At 41.8% G+C, this 19302-nt stretch overlaps 1 protein-coding gene across 3 annotated transcripts in view; it reads right to left on the bottom strand.

Moving 5' to 3' along the window:
* LOC111980254 (MAP/microtubule affinity-regulating kinase 4-like) overlaps window positions 1-18658 on the bottom strand; it is a 47471-nt gene extending 28813 nt beyond the window's left edge. For all 3 annotated transcript variants that reach the window (XM_070449336.1, XM_024010944.2, XM_024010945.2), the window contains exons 1-3: window positions 18040-18658; window positions 10791-10988; window positions 9991-10044 (exon numbers count right to left, since the gene is read on the bottom strand). In XM_070449336.1, the coding sequence (XP_070305437.1) occupies window positions 9991-10044; window positions 10791-10988; window positions 18040-18090 (303 nt within the window). In that variant the 5' untranslated portion in view covers window positions 18091-18658. The remainder of the gene's footprint in view (window positions 1-9990; window positions 10045-10790; window positions 10989-18039) is intronic.
* Window positions 18659-19302: the final 644 nt, after the last annotated feature.

The raw sequence follows: 19302 nt of genomic DNA, 5'->3' as shown, positions 1-19302 counted from the left end.
ACTTCTGACAAAATTTACATTAGACCAGAGAGCCAGGCACTGTAGCTACATGTTGGAATGGTTGGCAATTTAAATATAGACCAGACAGCGTGAAACGGTGGCTACATGGCTGAGAAATGGTTTAAAGACTACAATACCAGGAAAGGGTAAGAACCTCAAACTCTCGAGTGAAGAAGACTACACAGGAACATTCAGTCTGTTTAAATACGGTTAGCCTAGGAAACTCGACCCGAAGGAGAGAGAAAAACAATTTCCTCTCACCACTATAGATACCTCTAAAGTATCTATTCTAGTAACCTCGACCAAGAACCACCAGGTGGTACTTCGAAAAAATCCATTCTAAAAGAACATTTCCCTATCCAACAACCATTGGTACGTCTGGAAGAAACATTCTAACAGACAAAACCACAGACTTTCTGTCGAATTACACCCTAGACGGACCGGCGATATCAACAGAGAGACAACAAAGGCATACAATTGTAAATATATACAGTGGTTCCTCCATTAAAAGTTGTGAGCTTGCACCGCGGGACTTAGAGCTACCCAGCGTCACGGCTTCATTGCTCCAGACCACCACAAGGGGGAGTTAGAGCACTCATTATGCATTTGGGTCCCAAGGTTTTTATATGACCAAACATATTGAGTGGTTTCAATGACGATATTTGACGTGAGTCACCCGTCCTTGGGCGAAGATGGCTGACAAAATGTACAATTGAGAGGAATATGTTAGTTAATGTAGAGACAAACGTTTGTGCACATTTGTCATAAAGTTAATTTACGAAAATCGCTATTTAGCAAGTTATCTGACTAGCTAACATTAGCCAGCTAGCTAATGTTGGGAGAATGAATTTGTAATTTGTGTTGTTTAATGTTTTATGGACTCCTGAGAAAACCAGCAAACCAGGCTGTCGTCTTGTGAAACAGTGGATGTAAAGAATCTAGCAAGCTAAAGCATTTACTGCAAATTGAATGTACAAGTGTGTAAGCTTGCCTTGCAACATAGCTAATTATTTACTTGCTTATTGTGTAGTGAAGGATAAAAATAACTGCATGCCTATTGATGTGTAGCTAGCTACAGTATGTAGCTGATCTGTGTATGGACCCTAAAACGTTTCGTATGAATATTAGTTCAGAACCTATCTATGAACCTCAGCTTTCATAGTTGTATCAACTTCCAGCCTGAATGGCATTAATGAAGCCTATGTGTAACCGCTGTGAAATAGCTAGCTAGTTATCGGGGTGCGCGCTAATAACGTTTCAATCGTTGACGTCACTCGCTCTGAGACCTTGAAGTAGTTGTTCACCTTGCTCCGCAAAAGCCGCGGCTTTTGTGGAGCGATGGGTAATGATACTTCAAGGGTGGCTGTTGTCGATGTGTGCACAGGGTCCCTCTCCTCGCCCCTACCTCGGCTCGAACCAGGGACCCTCTGTACACATCGACAACAGCCTTAGGGATTCGTTTTTCTCTGAATGGAAACACCATAATATTAATCAAATTAATTAAGCCAAATTACTTAAAATCAATCCCATATACTATGTTATTACAAAAAAGGTTTTAAATTCTCTGGTAATGCCAATATGGAGTACTATCAAATGCTTCTCAAATATGCCCTCTGGTGGTCAAACTAGCAATAACTTGTAGTAACAGAAGAAATGGCTGAGAATGAAATGACGTGCTACAGAATGCTGCAGCAGCACGCAGGGTGTGCCGCAGTATGACACAACTTTTAAAGGAGGAACCACTGTACATTGCAATTATTTTCAAATTAGCGGCCGTCCATGTGCAAAGTATTAGCATTTCTATGATCATAGTTTTCAGCTGTGTGTACGATAGTGAAGTCCTTTGTCTTTTCCCCCGCTCTTTATTACATGCCCCTGCCTTTTCAATTTGTGTAACAAGCCGTCATATCGGTTTAGTCCACTAGGGACTTTTCATTGCAGTATGTAGTAATCAATGTGTAACCTATTCTGTTTGTGTTTATGTAATTCTGTGTAATTATTTAGTTAATTAGTAAATAAATAATTAAGCCAATTTGTATATTGCTGATTCATCATTTATGCTAGGGTTCATGCAAATATCCAACGATTTTGCGACATTCAGAATTAGACTGATAGAAGATAACAATTAATGAATGACTGATTGATTGATGACTGAACTGTAAGAGATATTTATATCTTTAGAGTTAATTTGGAAATCGGTAACTCATTAAACAAACTTTTTCCGTGGTGCCCCAAGATTGTTGATGAGTTAATTGTTACATGAGTAATTTAATCATCATAATAATTAAACATAGTTATCGATTTGTTAAAACAATCATCATCACATTAATGATAGCCAAGACACGACACATTGAAATTACAGAGTAATTTGTGGAATATTAGGTTTCTACATAGTTAAGGCCCTATAAAATACATTTTCTTGGTTTGTTTTTTCCAGGTTTTGGAATTTTCCCTCTTTACATCTACCAGAAGGCGGTTATCATTAGCATCACTAATGGCTGCGCAAAGTGGTAGACATATCATAAGTGCATACCGCACACACACAGACAGGGGCAATCCCGTACATTGCCTCTTCAGAAAGTTGCAGGAAATACAAATCACTGATGTATTCTGTTCATGTCTTATATTTTTTAACTAGGCAAGTCAGTTAAGAACCAATTCTTATTTACAATGACGGAATACCAGGGAAAAGTGGGTAAACTGCCTTCTTTAGGGGCAAAACAACATATTCTTATTTTGTCAGCTCGGGGATTCAATCCAGCAACCTTTCACTTACTGGCCCAACACTCTAACCCCTAGGCTACCTGCCTCCCCCGATATACTTGGGCATTATAATTAATGCTTTGAACTGTTTGGGCTAGAAACCATACATTTTCGATGTAGCCTAGTAATGGTGCAACCATAATGCTAACGAATCTATGCTGGCTTTTTCTCTAAGGTAATTGGAAACAACGGTACAGCGAAGCCTATACACTTTAGTGTCCTGCTTGCCACTCTACAAACTGTTTAGATGTATTTGCAGTTTGTTTTGGCAGGGTTTTCGATCATGTCTTGTCCAATAGTAACTGAATAGTGAATAATGTCAAGTCATTTTGGAGTAAAGTTTTTTGTAAGTGAGAATAGAAGAGGTTTCGGAACACTTCTACATTCATGTGGATGCTGCCATGATTAGGAATAGTTGTGAATGGATCATGAATAAGGATGGGTGAGAAAGTTACAAAGGCACAAAGACCATACCCCCCCCCAAAAAATGCTAACCTCCCTTGTTATTGGTAATGGTGAGACGTCTGCTAAATGACTTAAATGTAAATGTAAATGTAAAATCATATTTTGTTGTAGCCTCTGAAACTTACTCATCATTATTCATGATCCATTCATGTTGTTTCTTTATCATGATGATATCATCAGGATCAATTGAGAAGTATTCAGTAACATCTTCTCTCCTCACTTAGAAATACAATTACTCCAGATACCATTCACAATTTAGACATGACCAAAAACACAGCCAAAACAAACTTCAAATACGTCCAATGAGTTTGCAGAGTGACAGGCTTGACGCAGTCATTGTGTGCAATGGATATGGGACCAAACATGGGGCCAAATATTCAACTATAATACACTATAATGGAAAACTGTTTGTAATACAGTAATTGTAGGCATTATCAACATTAACATACTCTGAAACTTTTTACTGTAACATACTGTAAATTGTGACCGACTGGCTTTAATTCGGTCTCATGAATTTTGAATTTTGTACATTGGAAAACGTAGAGACTCAGAGCTACAAAATTGTATTTTCATCTCAAATCTAAAATGCTGGAGTATAGAGACAAAATAATAAAAAATTGCTTCACTGCCTAAATACATACAGTATGGTGAGGACTGTATGCCATTTAGAAAAATATTTTTATCCAAAGTGACTTACAGTCATGCGTGCAGACATTTCAGTATGGGTTGCCCCAGCAGGAATCAAACCCACTATGATGACACTAGGAGCTCATAGAAACTCAGATCCTGATCCTGATTCATGTCTATGTCATTATCCCACATATGAGATGTTCCCATAGTCAACCAAAATCATGATGTGAAGCTGAACGTAACAGACGTTCTCCCAGTCCAACACTATCTTCCCCACATACTGTACATACACACAGCACCATTATGAACAATTATTTCATCCTTGATTGGCTCTTTCCGGTCTGTTCACTTCATGCAGGCGGCAGAGTTCATGTGTGCCGCCACAGAGCCAGGAGGGTAGAGAGAGGGGGAGGAAGAGAGAGAGATAGAGAGCATATACATGCTCTGAGCCCATCTACAGAGCAGCCCGGACCTCTGACTAATGCATGAGGGGGGTTATGAGTCAATGTTACCATGTGCAGAAAAAGTATTCAGACCCCTTTACTTTTCCAAATGTTGTTACATTACAGCCTTATTCTGAAATTGATTAAATAGATAAAAATCCTCATCGATCTACACACAATACCCACTCATCTGTTATGCAGAACCAGTTGTGCTTGTCAGACCATTGCTGCAGCCATTTAAAGCAGGCGTGCTTTTGAATGTCAGAGCATGTAAGTGAGCCAACAAGATTTCATGGTTTTACCAATTTGACTTCAGATTCTGATGTTTATCCAGGTTTATCCAAACGACAAATATTGACTTTTGGAGCAACTTTGAAATGTGAAGAAACATGGTGAAACATGGATAAACATCAGAATCTGAAGTCAAATTGGTTAAAACGTGAGATCTACATACTTTGGCATTCAAAAGCAGCCCTATTAAAGAACTGTCGATGAATAATCATATCAATGGATGGAATCAGTGAATGAACGAGATACTAAGTCGAACGAGACACTAATTTATTTCAGACAAGCTAATTCCAAGAGTCTACTTTTCTTTTTTGCCTTGGGCTTCAGGGCTTCCATATAAATACTACAGTAAATCCACAAAAACAATAGAGTAATTACTACAGTATATTACAGTCTGCAAAAACACTACAGTAATTCCTATAGTATACACTACATATTTATTTTACCACATTTATACTATAGTTAACTGTAAATACTGGAGTGTACTACAGTATACTACAGTAAATACTACAGTGAATACTACAGCAAAGTACACAAAAACAGTATACTATAGTATTTTGTCAAGTGGGCAGTCATGTACAGTGAACTCCAAAAGTATTGGGACTGACACATTTTTTGTTGTTTTGGCTCTGTACTCCAGCACTTTGGATTTCATATTATTCAATGAACATGAGGTTAAAGTGCAGACTGTCAGATTTAATTTGAGGGTGTTTTCATGAACTGCACTTTTTGTACATAGTCCTCCCATTTTAGGGGACCAAAAGTATTGGGACAAATTCACTTATATATGTATTCAAATAGTAAAAAGTTAAGTATTTGGTCACATGTTCATACAACGCAATGACTACATTAAGCTTGTGACTTTACAAATTTGTTGGATGCATTTGCTGTTTGTTTTGGTTGTGTTTCAGTTTATTTGGTGCCCAATAGAAACTAATTGTAAATAATGTATTGAGTCATTTTGGAGTCCCTTTTATTGTAAATAAGAATATAATATGTTTCTAAACACTTCTACAAATAGTGTGGATGCAACCATGATTACATATAATCCTGAATGAATCGTGAATAATGATGAGTAAGAAAGTTAGAGACGTACAAATATCATACCCCCAAGACATGCTAACCTCTCACCATTACAATAACAGGGGAGGTTAGCATTTTTGGGGGGTATGATATTTGTATGTATCATTTCAAATCCAAAGTGCTGGATTACAGAGCCAAAACAACACTGTCACAATGCTTTTGGATCTCACTGTAATTATGCAGTCAACTCATCCACCTTCGTCCTTCCATCTAGTCATCCAGTCATCTGGTCAGCCAGTCATCGGCCCATCCAGTCAGCCAGTCATCCTTCCATCTAGTCATCCAGTCATCTGGTCAGCCAGTCATCGGCCCATTCAGTCAGCCAGTCATCCTTCCATCTAGTCATCCAGCCACCCAGTTACAACCAGTCAACTCGTCATCCTTCCTTTCAGTCAGTTATCCAGTCATCCAGTCCACAGCATCTGCCAAACAGTATCACGTCTTTCGAGACCGGCCAGGGACCGCTGTGCCTGCATCTGCTCTCTCACTCTCTTTCTTTCTCGAAACGGGAGACCATAGTAGCCACGCTCCACAAAAGCTATGATCCTGTTGCAGGTTTCCAGGTACTTCACTTTAGTAATTCAGTCATTGAATCAACTCACAATCAACTCACTCAAAGGGCCCCCTGCCTGCTTGTGTGAGGCTTATGGTGTTCCCACTGTGTAATGTCACTGGGTAAGGCAACTCAGTATAACAGATTATTGTGAAATAGACACAAATTGCTTATTGGAAATTTATGACAGGCATTTTTTTATTTTTTTTATTTCACCAGGTAGGCTAGTTGAGAACAAGTTCTCATTTGCAACTGCGACCTGGCCAAGATAAAGCAAAGCAGTTCGACACATACAACAACACAGAGTTACACATGGAATAAACAAACATACAGGCAATAATACAGTACAAAAGGTCTATATACAGTATGTGCAAATGAGGTAGGATAAGGGAGGTAAGGCAATAAATAGGCCATGGTGGCAAAGTAATTACAATATAGCAATTAAACACTGGAATGGTAGATGTGCAGAATATATATATATATATATATATATATATATACACTGTATATATAATTTCTTAGTCTGGCCCTGCATATTTGACACACTTTGCCACAGAATTGTTAGCAGGGCTACCAGTCCCTGATTAGGGAAAAAAAGCAGTGGAATTGCCTTCAAGATCCAGATTTGAATTTGAGGGTCTTAGTGTTCTGAATATTCTTTATCATGTTTTATCAATATTCACCCTTGTACCTCCCCTTGTAACCCCTTTCCAGAAACCCATTCTCTCCTGCCAGTGGCGCCATGCCCCCATGACCGTCCCCATGCCTGTGCCCTTACAACAATTCTCCTGGGCAATCCACTTGGTGGTGAGCGTCAAATACTTCTTCTCCCCACTGTATATATATATATATATATATATATATATATATATATATATATATATATATATGAATGTGCAAGTAGAGATACTGGGGTGCAAAGGAGCAAGATAAATAAATAAATAAATACAGTATGGGGATGAGGTAGTTGGATGGGCTATTTACAGATAGGTTATGTACAGGTGCAGGGATCTGTGAGCTGCTCTGACAGCTGGTGCTTAAAGCTAGTGAGGGAGATATGAGTCTCCAGCTTCAGTGATTTTTGCAGCTCGTTCCAGTCATTGGCAGCATAGAACTGGAAGGAAAGGTGGCCAAAGGAATAATTGGCTTTGGGGGTGACCAGTGAGATATACCTGCTGGAGCGCGTGCTACGYGTGGGTGCTGCTATGGTGACCAGTGAGCTGAGATAAGGCGGGGCTTTACCTAGCAGAGACTTGTAGATGACCTGGAGCCAGTGGGTTTGGCGATGAGTATGAAGCGAGGGCCAGCCAACGAGAGCGTACAGGTCGCAGTGGTGGGTAGTATATGGGGCTTTGGTGACAAAACGGATGGCACTGTAATAGACTGCATCCAATTTGTTGAGTAGAGTGTTGGAGGCCATTTTGTAAATGACATCGCCGAAGTCGAGGATCGGTAGGATGGTCAGTTTTACGAGGGTATGTTTGGCAGCATGAGTGATGGATGCTTTTTTTGCGAAGTAGGAAGCCGATTCAAGATTTAATTTTGGATTGGAGATGCTTAATGTGAGTCTGGAAGGAGTTTTTACAGTCTAACCAGACACCTAGGTATTTGTAGTTATCCACATATTCTAAGTCAGAACCGTCCAGAATAGTGATGCTGGACGGCCGGGCAGGTGCGGGCAGCGATCGGTTGAAGAGCATGCATTTAATTTTACTTGCATTTAAGAGCAGCTGGAGGCCACGGAAGGAGAGTTGTATGGCATTGAAGCTCGTTTGGAGGTTAGTTAACAGTGTCCAAAGAAGGGCCAGAGGTATACAGAATGGTGTCGTCTGCGTAGAGTTGAATCAGAGAATCACCAGCAGCAAGAGCGACATCATTGATGTATACAGATAAGAGAATCGGCCCGAGAATTGAACCCTGTGGCACCCCCATAGAGACTGCCAGAGGTCCGGACAACAGGCCCTCTGATTTTTACACATTGAATTCTATCAGAGAAGTAGTTGGTGAACCAGGCGAGGCAATCATTTGAGAAACCAAGGCTGTTGAGTCTGCCGATAAGAATGTGGTGATTGACAGAGTCGAAAGCCTTGGCCAGTGTAACGGATGTGAAATGGCTAGCTAGTTAGCGGGTACGCGCTACTAGCGTTTCAATCAGTTACGTCACTTGCTCTGAAACCTAGAAGTAGTGTTGCACCTTGCTCTGCAAGGGCCGRGGCCTTTGTGGAGCGATGGGTAACGARGCTTCGTGGGWGACKGTTGTTGATGTGTGCAGAGGGTCCCTGGTTCGCGCCCGTGTCGGGGCGAGGGGACGGTTTAAAGTTATACTGTTACATTGATGCTGTTGACCCGGATCACTGGTTGCTGCGGAAAAGGAGGAGGTTGAAAGGGTGTAACGGATGTGAAATGGCTAGCTAGTTAGCGGGTACGCGCTACTAGCGTTTCAATCAGTTACGTCACTTGCTCTGAAACCTAGAAGTAGTGTTGCACCTTGCTCTGCAAGGGCCGCGGCCTTTGTGGAGCGATGGGTAACGACGCTTCGTGGGTGACTGTTGTTGATGTGTGCAGAGGGTCCCTGGTCGAGCCCGGGTATGGGCGAGGGGACGGACTAAAGTTATGCTGTTACACCAGGTCAATGAATACGGCTGCACAGTAATGTCTCTTATCGATGGCGGTTATGATATCGTTTAGGACCTTGAGCGAGGCTGAGGTGCACCCATGACCAGCTCTGACACCAGATTGCATAGCGGAGAAGGTACGGTGGGATTCGAAATGGTCGGTAATCTGTTTGTTAACTTGGCTTTCGAAGACCTTAGAAAGGCAGGGTAGGATAGATATAGGTCTGTTGCAGTTTGGGTCTAGAGTGTCTCCCCCTTTGAAGAGGGGGATGACCGCAGCAGCTTTCCAATCTTTGGGAATCTCAGACGACACGAAAGAGAGGTTGAACAGTCTAGTGATAGGGGTTGCAACAATTTCAGCAGATAATTTTAGAAAGAGAGGGTCCAGATTGTCTAGCCCGGCTGATTTGTAGGGGTCCTGGTAGGAGAGAGGTTGGTCGGGAAGGATGGGTGGGCATATAACGTGAACATTTAGCAACGCAAAGGTTGTGTGTTTGAATCTGGATAACTTTAGAATTTGAACAAATTAGCTACTTTGCGACTCATTATTACTTTTGAGCTAATTTGCAACCACTTAGTATATTAGCTAACCCTTCCCCTAACCCTAACCATAATCTTAACCCTTTAAACTAACTCCTAAACCTTTAACTACTTAGCTAGCATGTTATCTAACCCTACCCTAACCCTAACCCTAACCATAACCTTAACCCTTTAACCTAACTCCTAAACCTAACCCTTTAACTACTTAGCTAGCATGTTATCTAACCTTAACCCCTAACTCCTAAACCTAAACTTAACCTCTAACCCTAACCTTAACCCCTAGCCAAGCTAATGTTAGCCACCTAGCTAGCCTAGCTAACATAGAAAAATAGAATTTGTGTAATGTACATGAATGTGTTTTGAAGAAAGAAAATCATGTAATACATACAAAATGCGTTGTGATGAAAATCATGTAATACACACTAAAAAGGTGGACTTTTTTGTGTGCCTGTCACAAATTTCAAATAAGTCATTCGTGTCTATTTCACATTAATCTGTGATAGTGTGTTGGGGTAAGGAGGGAGTTTATTATGCATTTATTAAGGTCATGTCCACTGTGACTGATAAAACACAGATTGTTAAAAAAAAAGAGTAAATTGCCAAGACTCACCTTTTGTAGGCTGGTTGGATTCAACTGAGTTTTGTCAATTATTTTTATTGCAACCTGGAGGAGACGTGAGGAGAACTTTTTACAACATTTTACAAAAAAAGCACAATGAGAAGATGAAAACAACCCAGTAGTAAAACATAGCTTTCTCTAACAAGCTTCAAGTATGACAATGAATATCCCTATTCACATTCATTATTTTCCTATCCATGGCCAGACGCCCCAGAACCAATGCCCCACTTCTTTAGTTCCCCATTCCAGTCAAGCCTATCCCTATTCCTCCCAACCCTCTATTTTAGCATTGCACCCATCTATACTCCAATCATTGACCCCAGGAAGACAAGGGGTCGCTTAGGCCAAAGATAATGGGGATCCATCTGAATAAAGAAGAACCACAACTACAGATCCCCCTTCATCCACTTCCTACCCCCACCACTCACTCTACCCCTATCCCTGCCCAAGTCTCACCTCTCTACCCTATATCCCAAGCCCCCCCCCACCCAATCACTAAAACAGCCCAATCCCAAATCAACCCCTAGACTTTACACCCTATGCCCCTGTGGAGATCTGAGAGAATTTGCTTGGTATAAACAATATGGTGAAGCTTCCAGCTATGCTGGATATAGTGGTCAATTTGGGATTGGGCCCCATGCATCCATCCATGCTCTAACTATAACCCACTACCATGGAAATGGACACTATTGCATCATATTTCTGCTTTCTAAGACCACTACCCTTCCTCTGCATCATATCCCTTACCCAACAACCCCCCACCCACCACCCTCCCCATGCCCCAGCCTCACCTCCTTGCCCGTCAGGATATGGCGGGCCAGCTTGACCTTGGCGAAGTTGCCCTTGCCGATGGTCTTAAGCAGGCGGTAGTTGCCGATGTGCGGAGTCTCGTCAGAGCAGGAGGCGATGGAGTTCCTGCAGCGGGCGCCCAGTGAGCGGCTGGACAGGCTGGTGCCCTTGTCTGAGCGACTGGCGGCTAGTGACACATGCTGGGGGGGAGAGGAGAGAGGAGAGAGGGGAGAGGGGGTCACCACCAGCGCCCCCATTACCACTACCATGCAAAGCCTGGGAACTTCAAAACCCTTTTCAAAATAGCGTTCCGACCCGAACCATACTTAGCAGGCTCTGATATTTTCTTTTCACATTGCCTTCTCCAGTACGGTTCCACCAACTATGGTAGATGCATAACAAGGCCAGCCCAGTACAGCTCGGCTCAGCCTAGTGGGGTGAAATGATACAAGACCAACTCAGAGACCAATTGCTCTTTTACACTACTGTACCAACTGCTGACCTGAAACACACTACTGAGCTGGCTCGGATTAAAGGAATTTTATTTTCATATGGCCCCTTCCAGCAACTAACTATGGTGGATGTGTAACCAGGCCAGTACAGTTTGGCTTGGCTCAGCTCGGCATGGTGGTGTTTAAGGTACCACTGTACACTACTGGACTGGTCTGCCATTATAGCATGGTGGCTCTGGCTCTCTAATATGGCAAGATATTACTGAGAGTGAACTGAGATAACTAAGATAATGTCACATCAGTGTTTTCCCTAGATCTATTTGCTCATAGGCACGGGGTTAAGGCCCTGAAAGCAACACCCAGGACTGCTGGTACACCCTAGTTCTTCACTGAAATTATATTCAAATTTAGAATATTATAGTTGATTTGGACATCATCATGCCTGGGTTGCGTTCAACGGGGCATAATGTTGTGGAATGTTCCACACTGTTTGCCTACTGATCATGGCCCTAGTATAGCTTAGTGTATAGAAATTCATGAGATTATTCATTTCCAGATGAACATATGAATATGTCATGACAAATATTACGATTCATAGAATATCTTGTCTGATCTCTCTGATAACTGGGACAAAGGTACAACTGTATGAGGTGACTAGTCACATGAGCCCTACAACTACTGAGCTAGTTTTCATAAAACCAGGGTTTGAGCGTTTGCTTTAGACTCCTTGGAGTGCCATTTCGGTAGGGTTTGCAGTTTTCTATTGGTTCCATTCCAAGAGGTAAGCTCAATCAAGCACAGCTAAAGTATTTTAAATAATTTCAAATAGAATTTGAACCCAGGTCTGGTATGCATCGCATGCTGGTAGGTGCTCCATCCCAGAACCCAATAGCTTTCGACCTAGGTGCTGTGAAGATTCAGTCCAAAGTTTGAGTTATGGCTAATTTTCAGTTAGGTAGGCAGCAAAGCGTAAGATAAAAAATAAAATAAAAAAACGATGTGTTTTTTTTACAGGAACATAGATAAATGTGTTTTAGTAGGATGCAGCTCCTTGTCATGTGACCAAACAGAAGCAGGTCCCGAAACAGAGGGAATGAGATACCAGAGAAACGACTGAGAGAAAAACAAAGAGAGCGAGAGAAACAAAGAGAGACAGGAAGGGAGAGAGAGAGAGCGACACAGAAAGAGAGAGAGAGAGACAGAGAACGAGAGAGAGGGAGAAAGCACATGCAGGCACAGTGGTCCCTGGCCGGTCTCGAGGCCTGAGGCGTAACTTCCATCCCCTCAGCATGTCCTCCTTCAGTCTGCCTTCCCCGCCATCCTTTCCCAACCCCTTACTCACCAACCCCCGGAATGTAAAACAGGGAGTGCACCACTCTTAGGCTTCCCCTCCCACCCACCGCCCAACCTTTAAACCACCCATCCCACTACCCCGGTCCACTCCCCAGCCCAGCCCTGCCTAGCCAATTCAACTCTGCTACCTAACTAATAAAATAAAGGCCATACAGAGTATCTTTCCCAACGTTTCCTTTATTTCTTATGCCCTCTCTCCTCGCCTCCTTCTCAAAACACATTGGAAGAGAAGATCAGAGGGGAGGGACCTTGGATCTTCTCCTCCAATGCGGTTTGAGGAAGTGAGGAGAGAGAAAGTAAGGAATCAAGGAAAGATCAAATAAGGAGGAGACTATGTACTGGATGCACACAGGATGAGGAACGTTAGAGTTAATCTTCTTGGTGATTTCGGACTGATGTACAGTGCCTTCGGAAAGTATTCAGACTCCTTGACCTTTTCCACATTTTGTTAGGTTAGAGCCTTATAATGACAAAGCAAAAACAGGTTTTTGGACATTTTAGCAAATTTATAATCCAAAAAATCTGAAATATGACATCTACATAAGTATTCAGACCCTTTACTCAGTACTTTGTTGAAGCACCTGTGGCAGCGATTACAGCCTTGAGTCTTCTTGGGGATGATGCAACAAGCTTGCCATACCTGTATTTGGGGAGTTTCTCCCATTCTTCTCTGCGGATCCTCTCAAGCTCTGTCAGGTTGGATGGGGAGTGTTGCTGCACAGCTAATTTCAGGTCTCTCCAGAGATGTTCGATCAGGCTCTGGCTGGGCCAATCAAGAACATTCAGAGACTTGTCCCGAAGCCACTCCTGCATTGTCTTGGCTGTGTGCTTGGGGTTGTTGAGGTCCTGAGAGCTCTGGAGCAGGTTTTCATCAAGGATCTCTCTGTACTTCGTTCCTTTCATCTTTTCCTCGGTCCTGACTAGTCTCCCAGTCCCTGCCGCTGAAAAACATCCCCACAGCATGATTCTGCCATCACCATGCTTCAACGTAGGGATGGTGCCAGGTTTCCTCCAGGCGTGACGCTTGGCATACAGGCCAAAGAGTTCAATATTGGTTTCATCAGACCAGAGAATCTTGTTTCTCATGATCTGAGAGTCTTTAGGTGCCTTTTGGCAAACTCCAAGTGGGCTGTCATGTGCCTTTTACTGAGGAGTGGCTTCCGTCTGGCCACTCTACCATAAAGGCCTGATTGATGGAGTGCTGCAGAGATGGTTGTCCTTCTGGAAGGTTCTCCCATCTCCACAGAGGAACTCTAGAGCTCTATCTGAGTGACCATCGGGCTCTTCTCCCCCAATTGCTCAGCTTGGCCCGATGACCAGCTCTAGAAAGAGTCTTGGTGTTTCCAAACTTCTTCCATTTAAGAGTGATGGAGGCCACTGTGTTCTTGGGGACCTTCAATGCTGCAGAAATGTTTTGGTAGCCTTCCCCAGATCGTTGCCTCGACACAATCCTGTCTCCGTGCTCTACGGACAATTCCTTCGACCACATGGCTTGGTTTTTGCTCTGACATGCACTGTCAGCTGTGGGACCTTATGCAGACAGATGTGTGCCTTTCCAAATCATGTCCAATTAATTGAATTTACCACAGGAGAATTCCAATCAAGTTGTAGAAACATCTCAAGGATGATCAATGGAAACAGGATGCACATGAGTTTAATTTCAAGTCTCATAGCAAAGGGTCTGAATACTTAAGTAAAAGTATTTCTGTTATTGTTTTTTTAATAAATTTGCTAAAATGTCAAAATACCTGTTTTCACTTTGTCATTATGGGGTATTGTGTGTAAATTGCTGAGGATGTGTTTTATTTAATCAATTTTGGAATACAGCTGTAACGTAACAAAATGTGGAAAAAGTCAAGGGGTCTGAATACTCTCAGAATGCACTGTATATTTATACATTTGTACATTCCCACCTTTAATGCCTAAAAACTCTTTAGTCTAAGCTATGTTGAGATGACTATGAATGTGAACTTGACTCAAACTGGCTGTTGTTGAGTCAGGATCATTACGAGATGATTCTAAGACATTATAAAGGGGTCATACATGCTCATGACAAGCATTATAATGGGATACTTTAAGTATAATGGGATACTTTAAGTACAGTAAGTGTTACCATGAGGTTTACTATTGGTACACAGTTCACAGTCCAACCCTAGCCTGGCCCACCGTCGTCCTTCCCTGCAGTCAAATCACCAAATCGCTCTCTAGTGGCCTCATGGGTGGAAAGCTATTAATATATTTCATAATTTCATAATTAAACCTTAAGGATCCACCCCTTATAAAAAAAAAAATCGCCTAAAATGACATAAACAAATCTAACTGCCTGTAGCTCAAGACCTGAAGCAAGGATATTCATATTCTTGATACCATTTGAAAGGAAACCCTTTGAAGTGTGTTGTAATGTGAAATAAATGTAGGAGAATAACACATTAGATCGGGAAATAGACAATACAAAGATGTATTTTTTTTTGTACCATCAAATTTGAAATGCAAGAGAAAGGCCATAATGTATTATTCTAGCCCAGGAGCAATTTAGATTTTGGCCACTAGATGGCAGCAATGTATGTGCAATGTTTTACTTGATCCAATGAACCATTGCGTTTCTGTTCAAAACTGCCAAAATGTGCCTAATTGGTTTATTAATACATATTCAAGTTCATAACTGTGCACTCTCCTCAAACAATAGCATGGTATTCTTTCACAGTAATAGCTACTGTAAATTGGACAATGTGGTTAGATTAACAAGAATGTAAGCTTTCTGCCAATATCAGATATGTCTATGTCCTGGGAAATGTTGTTGTTACTTAGAACCTCATACTTATTGCATTAGCCTATGTTAGCTCAACCATACCCCACAGATCCTGTAGAGGTTAATAAAGATACTTTTTTTAAACAGTTTTGTTATATTTAAAATGTCTATGATGTACGGTACCAGTCAAAAGTTTGGACACACCTACTCATTCAAGGGTTTTTCTTTATTTTTACTATTTTCTACATTGTAGAATAATAGTGAAGAGATCAAATCTATGAAATAACACATGTGAAATCATGTAGTAACCAAGAAAAGTGTTATATTTTAGATTTCAGATTCTTCAAAGTAGCCACACTTTGCCTTGATGACAGCTTTGCACACTCTTGGCATTCTCTCAACCCGATGGTTTGGGATGAGTTGGACCGCAGAGTGAAGGAAAAGCAGCCAACAAGTGCTCAGCATATGTGGGAACTCCTTCCAGACTGTTGGAAAAGCATTCCAGGTGTTGCTGGTTGTCATCAAGGCAAAGGGTGGCTACTTTGAAGAATATAACATATAAAATCTATTTTGATTTGTTTTAACACTTTTTTGGTTATTACTTGATTCCATATGTGTTATTTCATAGTTTTGATGTCTTTACTATTATTCTACAATGTTTTGGGGGTGGGGGGGTTGTATAATTCCCCTGCCTCACCATTCCCAACTGGACTGAGATGAAGGAACATCAGAGGGGTGGTGATTGGTGAGAGTAGAGGAAGAGGGGATATGGAGTGTGCCCCAACTGGCACACTATTCCCTTTAAAGTGCACTACTTTTGAATAGGGAAAATCTGGTCAAAAGTAGTTAACTATACTGAACAAAAATATAAACGCAACATGTAAAGTGTTGGTCCAATGTTTCATGAGCTGAAATAAAAGATCTCATAAGTTTCCCATTTGCATAAAAAGCTTCTCTCTCTCAAATGTTGTACACACATTTTTTTTTTACATCCCTGTAAATGAGCATTTCTCCTTTGCCAAGATAATCCATCCACCTGGCAGGTGTGGCATATCAAGTAGCTGGTTAAACAGCATGATCATTACACAGGTGCACCTTGTGCTGGGGGACAATAAAAGGCCACTCTAAAATGTGCAGTTTTGTAACAAAGCACAATGCCACAGATGTCTCAAATTTTGAGTGAGCGTGCAATTGGCATGCTGACTGCAGGAATGTCCACCAGAGCTGTTGCCAGAGAATGTAATGTTAATTTCTCTACCATAAGCCACCTCCAGCATCATTTTAGAGAATTTGGCAGTACGTCCAACCGGCCTCACTACACAGATCACGTGTAACCACGCCAGCCCAGGACCTCCACATCCGGCTTCTTCAGCTGAGGGATTGTCTGAGACCAGCCAACCATACAACTGATGAAAATGAGGAGTATTTCTGTCTGTAATAAAGCCCTTTTGTGAGGAAAAACTCATTCTCAGCAGGGGCGCAGCCATGGGTGGGCCTGGAAGGGCATAGGCCCACCCACTTGGAGCCAGGTCCACCCATGGCTGTGCCCCTGCTCAGTCATGTGAAATCCATAGATTAGGGCCTAATTTATGTATTTCAATTGACTTATTTCCTTATGTGAACTGTAACTTAGTAAAATCATTGAAATTGTTGCATATTGCATTTATATTTTTGTTCAGTATATATAGTGAAGAAGCCCATTGGGCTCTGGTCAAAAGTAGTGCACTATATGGTGAATAGGGTGCCATTTGTAATGCGGTCATGGTCTCCACACAAAGATTTGGGCCTGGGAATAAACACACATCATTTCAGCAGAGAAATCACTATTTATGGAATCATATCTAAAGACGAACCCCCAAAGTGCATATTAGGCTATGCATATTAGATAGGCCTTCATAGATAGATGGAGATACAAAACATGTACTTGTTTATAACAACACGCAACATCACACATCCAACACACAGTACACACACACACACGAACACACACACACACACACACACACACACACACACACACACACACACACACACACCCTGTACATATCCATTGTTGCTTGTGCAGGCCCTACTGCTACTGGCCTACAGTGGAAGCTGTAGCCTAGCAGATGGCGCTCCGCTGTTACACCCATAGCTCTGGATAGTACGCCGCTATACCCAGCAATGGATAGCATTTTGCACAACATTGAATGCAATAATCGAAAACAGTTATCTTAAAGACTTTTTCTCGTTTTTATTATTCCGAATGGTTGTAGGTGCGACAGTATGCCAGTCATAACGAGGTTTCACCACACAAGGGGAATACATGGGCAATAAGTGACATCACTATCTATACAGCTATAATAAGAGGTGACGGTTCTTAGTATGAGCTTCTGCGCATATCCACGGAGTGTTACCGTATGTGGATGGATTCATCCCGGGCTGTTTGCCTACAGCCATCAGCTCTTTTGCTGTTTAGACGTTCAAGGATACGGCCCATTTTGAGATAATCTGCTATGCTAAATTTCCACCCACTCTCATACCCAGGCTCCTCTTTTTAACAATCAAATTGCACACCATATAATAATTAGGCCTATGCATTACAATAAAATATGGTGATTGCAAAGCCCCATGTTATGAACCATATTTCTATACTCTACATAGGATGTATAATTACTGCATAGACACTCAAATTATGGGGATAATTATTGCACTTACATGGTCCGTGCCCCTGTCGTTTCCAGACGGTAATGCAGAACGAGAAGACATTTTCCCTGAGTTTTTCCCGAATTACTGTATGTTTGCGCTTATATTTACAGGATCAGGCTCCACTAATAATAACATCCGACATTGGCAGTTCCGCAGCTGCGACCACGTCCCAATCAACCTGTTTATTCTCCAACCGGCGAAGCCGTGGTCGAGAGGAGACCTCTACCTGTCATGGCAGCAGCAGCCAACCGATATCTGGGGTGTCTTCAAGCAAGCGGCATTTCTCTGGCAAAATTCGCTCAATTCGGTAATTTTGCACCAAAAGCAACGCAAACCCACGACTTAACGTCAATTATGACCTGAAACTGTGTGATGTTTGGCCAAAACCCAATGTTTCTGCGGCGACTTTCCGCCCCCTGCCTCATTTCGGCGTATAAAACAAATATACGGTTTTGGGAGGAGCTTCTCCGTTTATCAATAGGCTACTGTTTTATCTATCAATTCCCCATCGCTTTCCAGCATGCAACCGACGACGATTGCATTAATCCGCGGGAAAACAGAGGGTATCTTGCATGAAAAACACCGAATTGTTCATAACCCGATAGTCCTGATGGCTGCGATGCGCCACTTCTCGCGTCAGAGACGCTGACTGACACATCCACCGACCGCAAACGCACCTACGAGCGTAAAGTTGAGCGTAAAATAAACCTACCCAAAACGGAAGATGGAAAGTCTGTGTTTAAATCACTGACGCATTTTCAATATTTCTTATACACAGTAGTGGTTAGCTATAGCCTAAATCCGTATTTAGATAGATAAACAAACAACGCACCCCGGCATGCTTTCCAATTCACCCATCAATTTGTACACTCTTCTCTCATCCAAAGACAGCACTCCAGAGCAGGGACACAAATTGCGATTCTTGTAGGCTACAGAAAGACAAATATACGTCAAAATGAATGAAATCGGTAGCCTGGTTAATTTTCTTATGATATGAAGATTCATGTGAATAAATTATTCCAAAAAGGTTCAGTTAATTGGACAGACAGCATTGTAGACTTGAACTAGGCTAGTTACAACTGTGTAGCTGCAGATCAAATCAGAACTAAGCCTTATGTGTAGCCTATAGCCTGATATTAAACAATAGTTTTACAGTGTATAATTGAACAGTGAGGAGATTCTAATGTTTTCACATCTAAATCATATAAAGAAAACATATGTTATGTGTTATACCATCAAGCCTAACACAGTTGTGAGTAGACTATGGAACAA

The sequence above is a fragment of the Salvelinus sp. IW2-2015 genome, linkage group LG20, assembly GCF_002910315.2.
Source record: "Salvelinus sp. IW2-2015 linkage group LG20, ASM291031v2, whole genome shotgun sequence".
Classification (NCBI taxonomy): Eukaryota; Metazoa; Chordata; class Actinopteri; order Salmoniformes; family Salmonidae; genus Salvelinus; species Salvelinus sp. IW2-2015.
The sequence above is the reverse complement of the archived record's forward strand: the minus strand, read 5'-3'. Positions and strand labels throughout refer to the sequence as shown.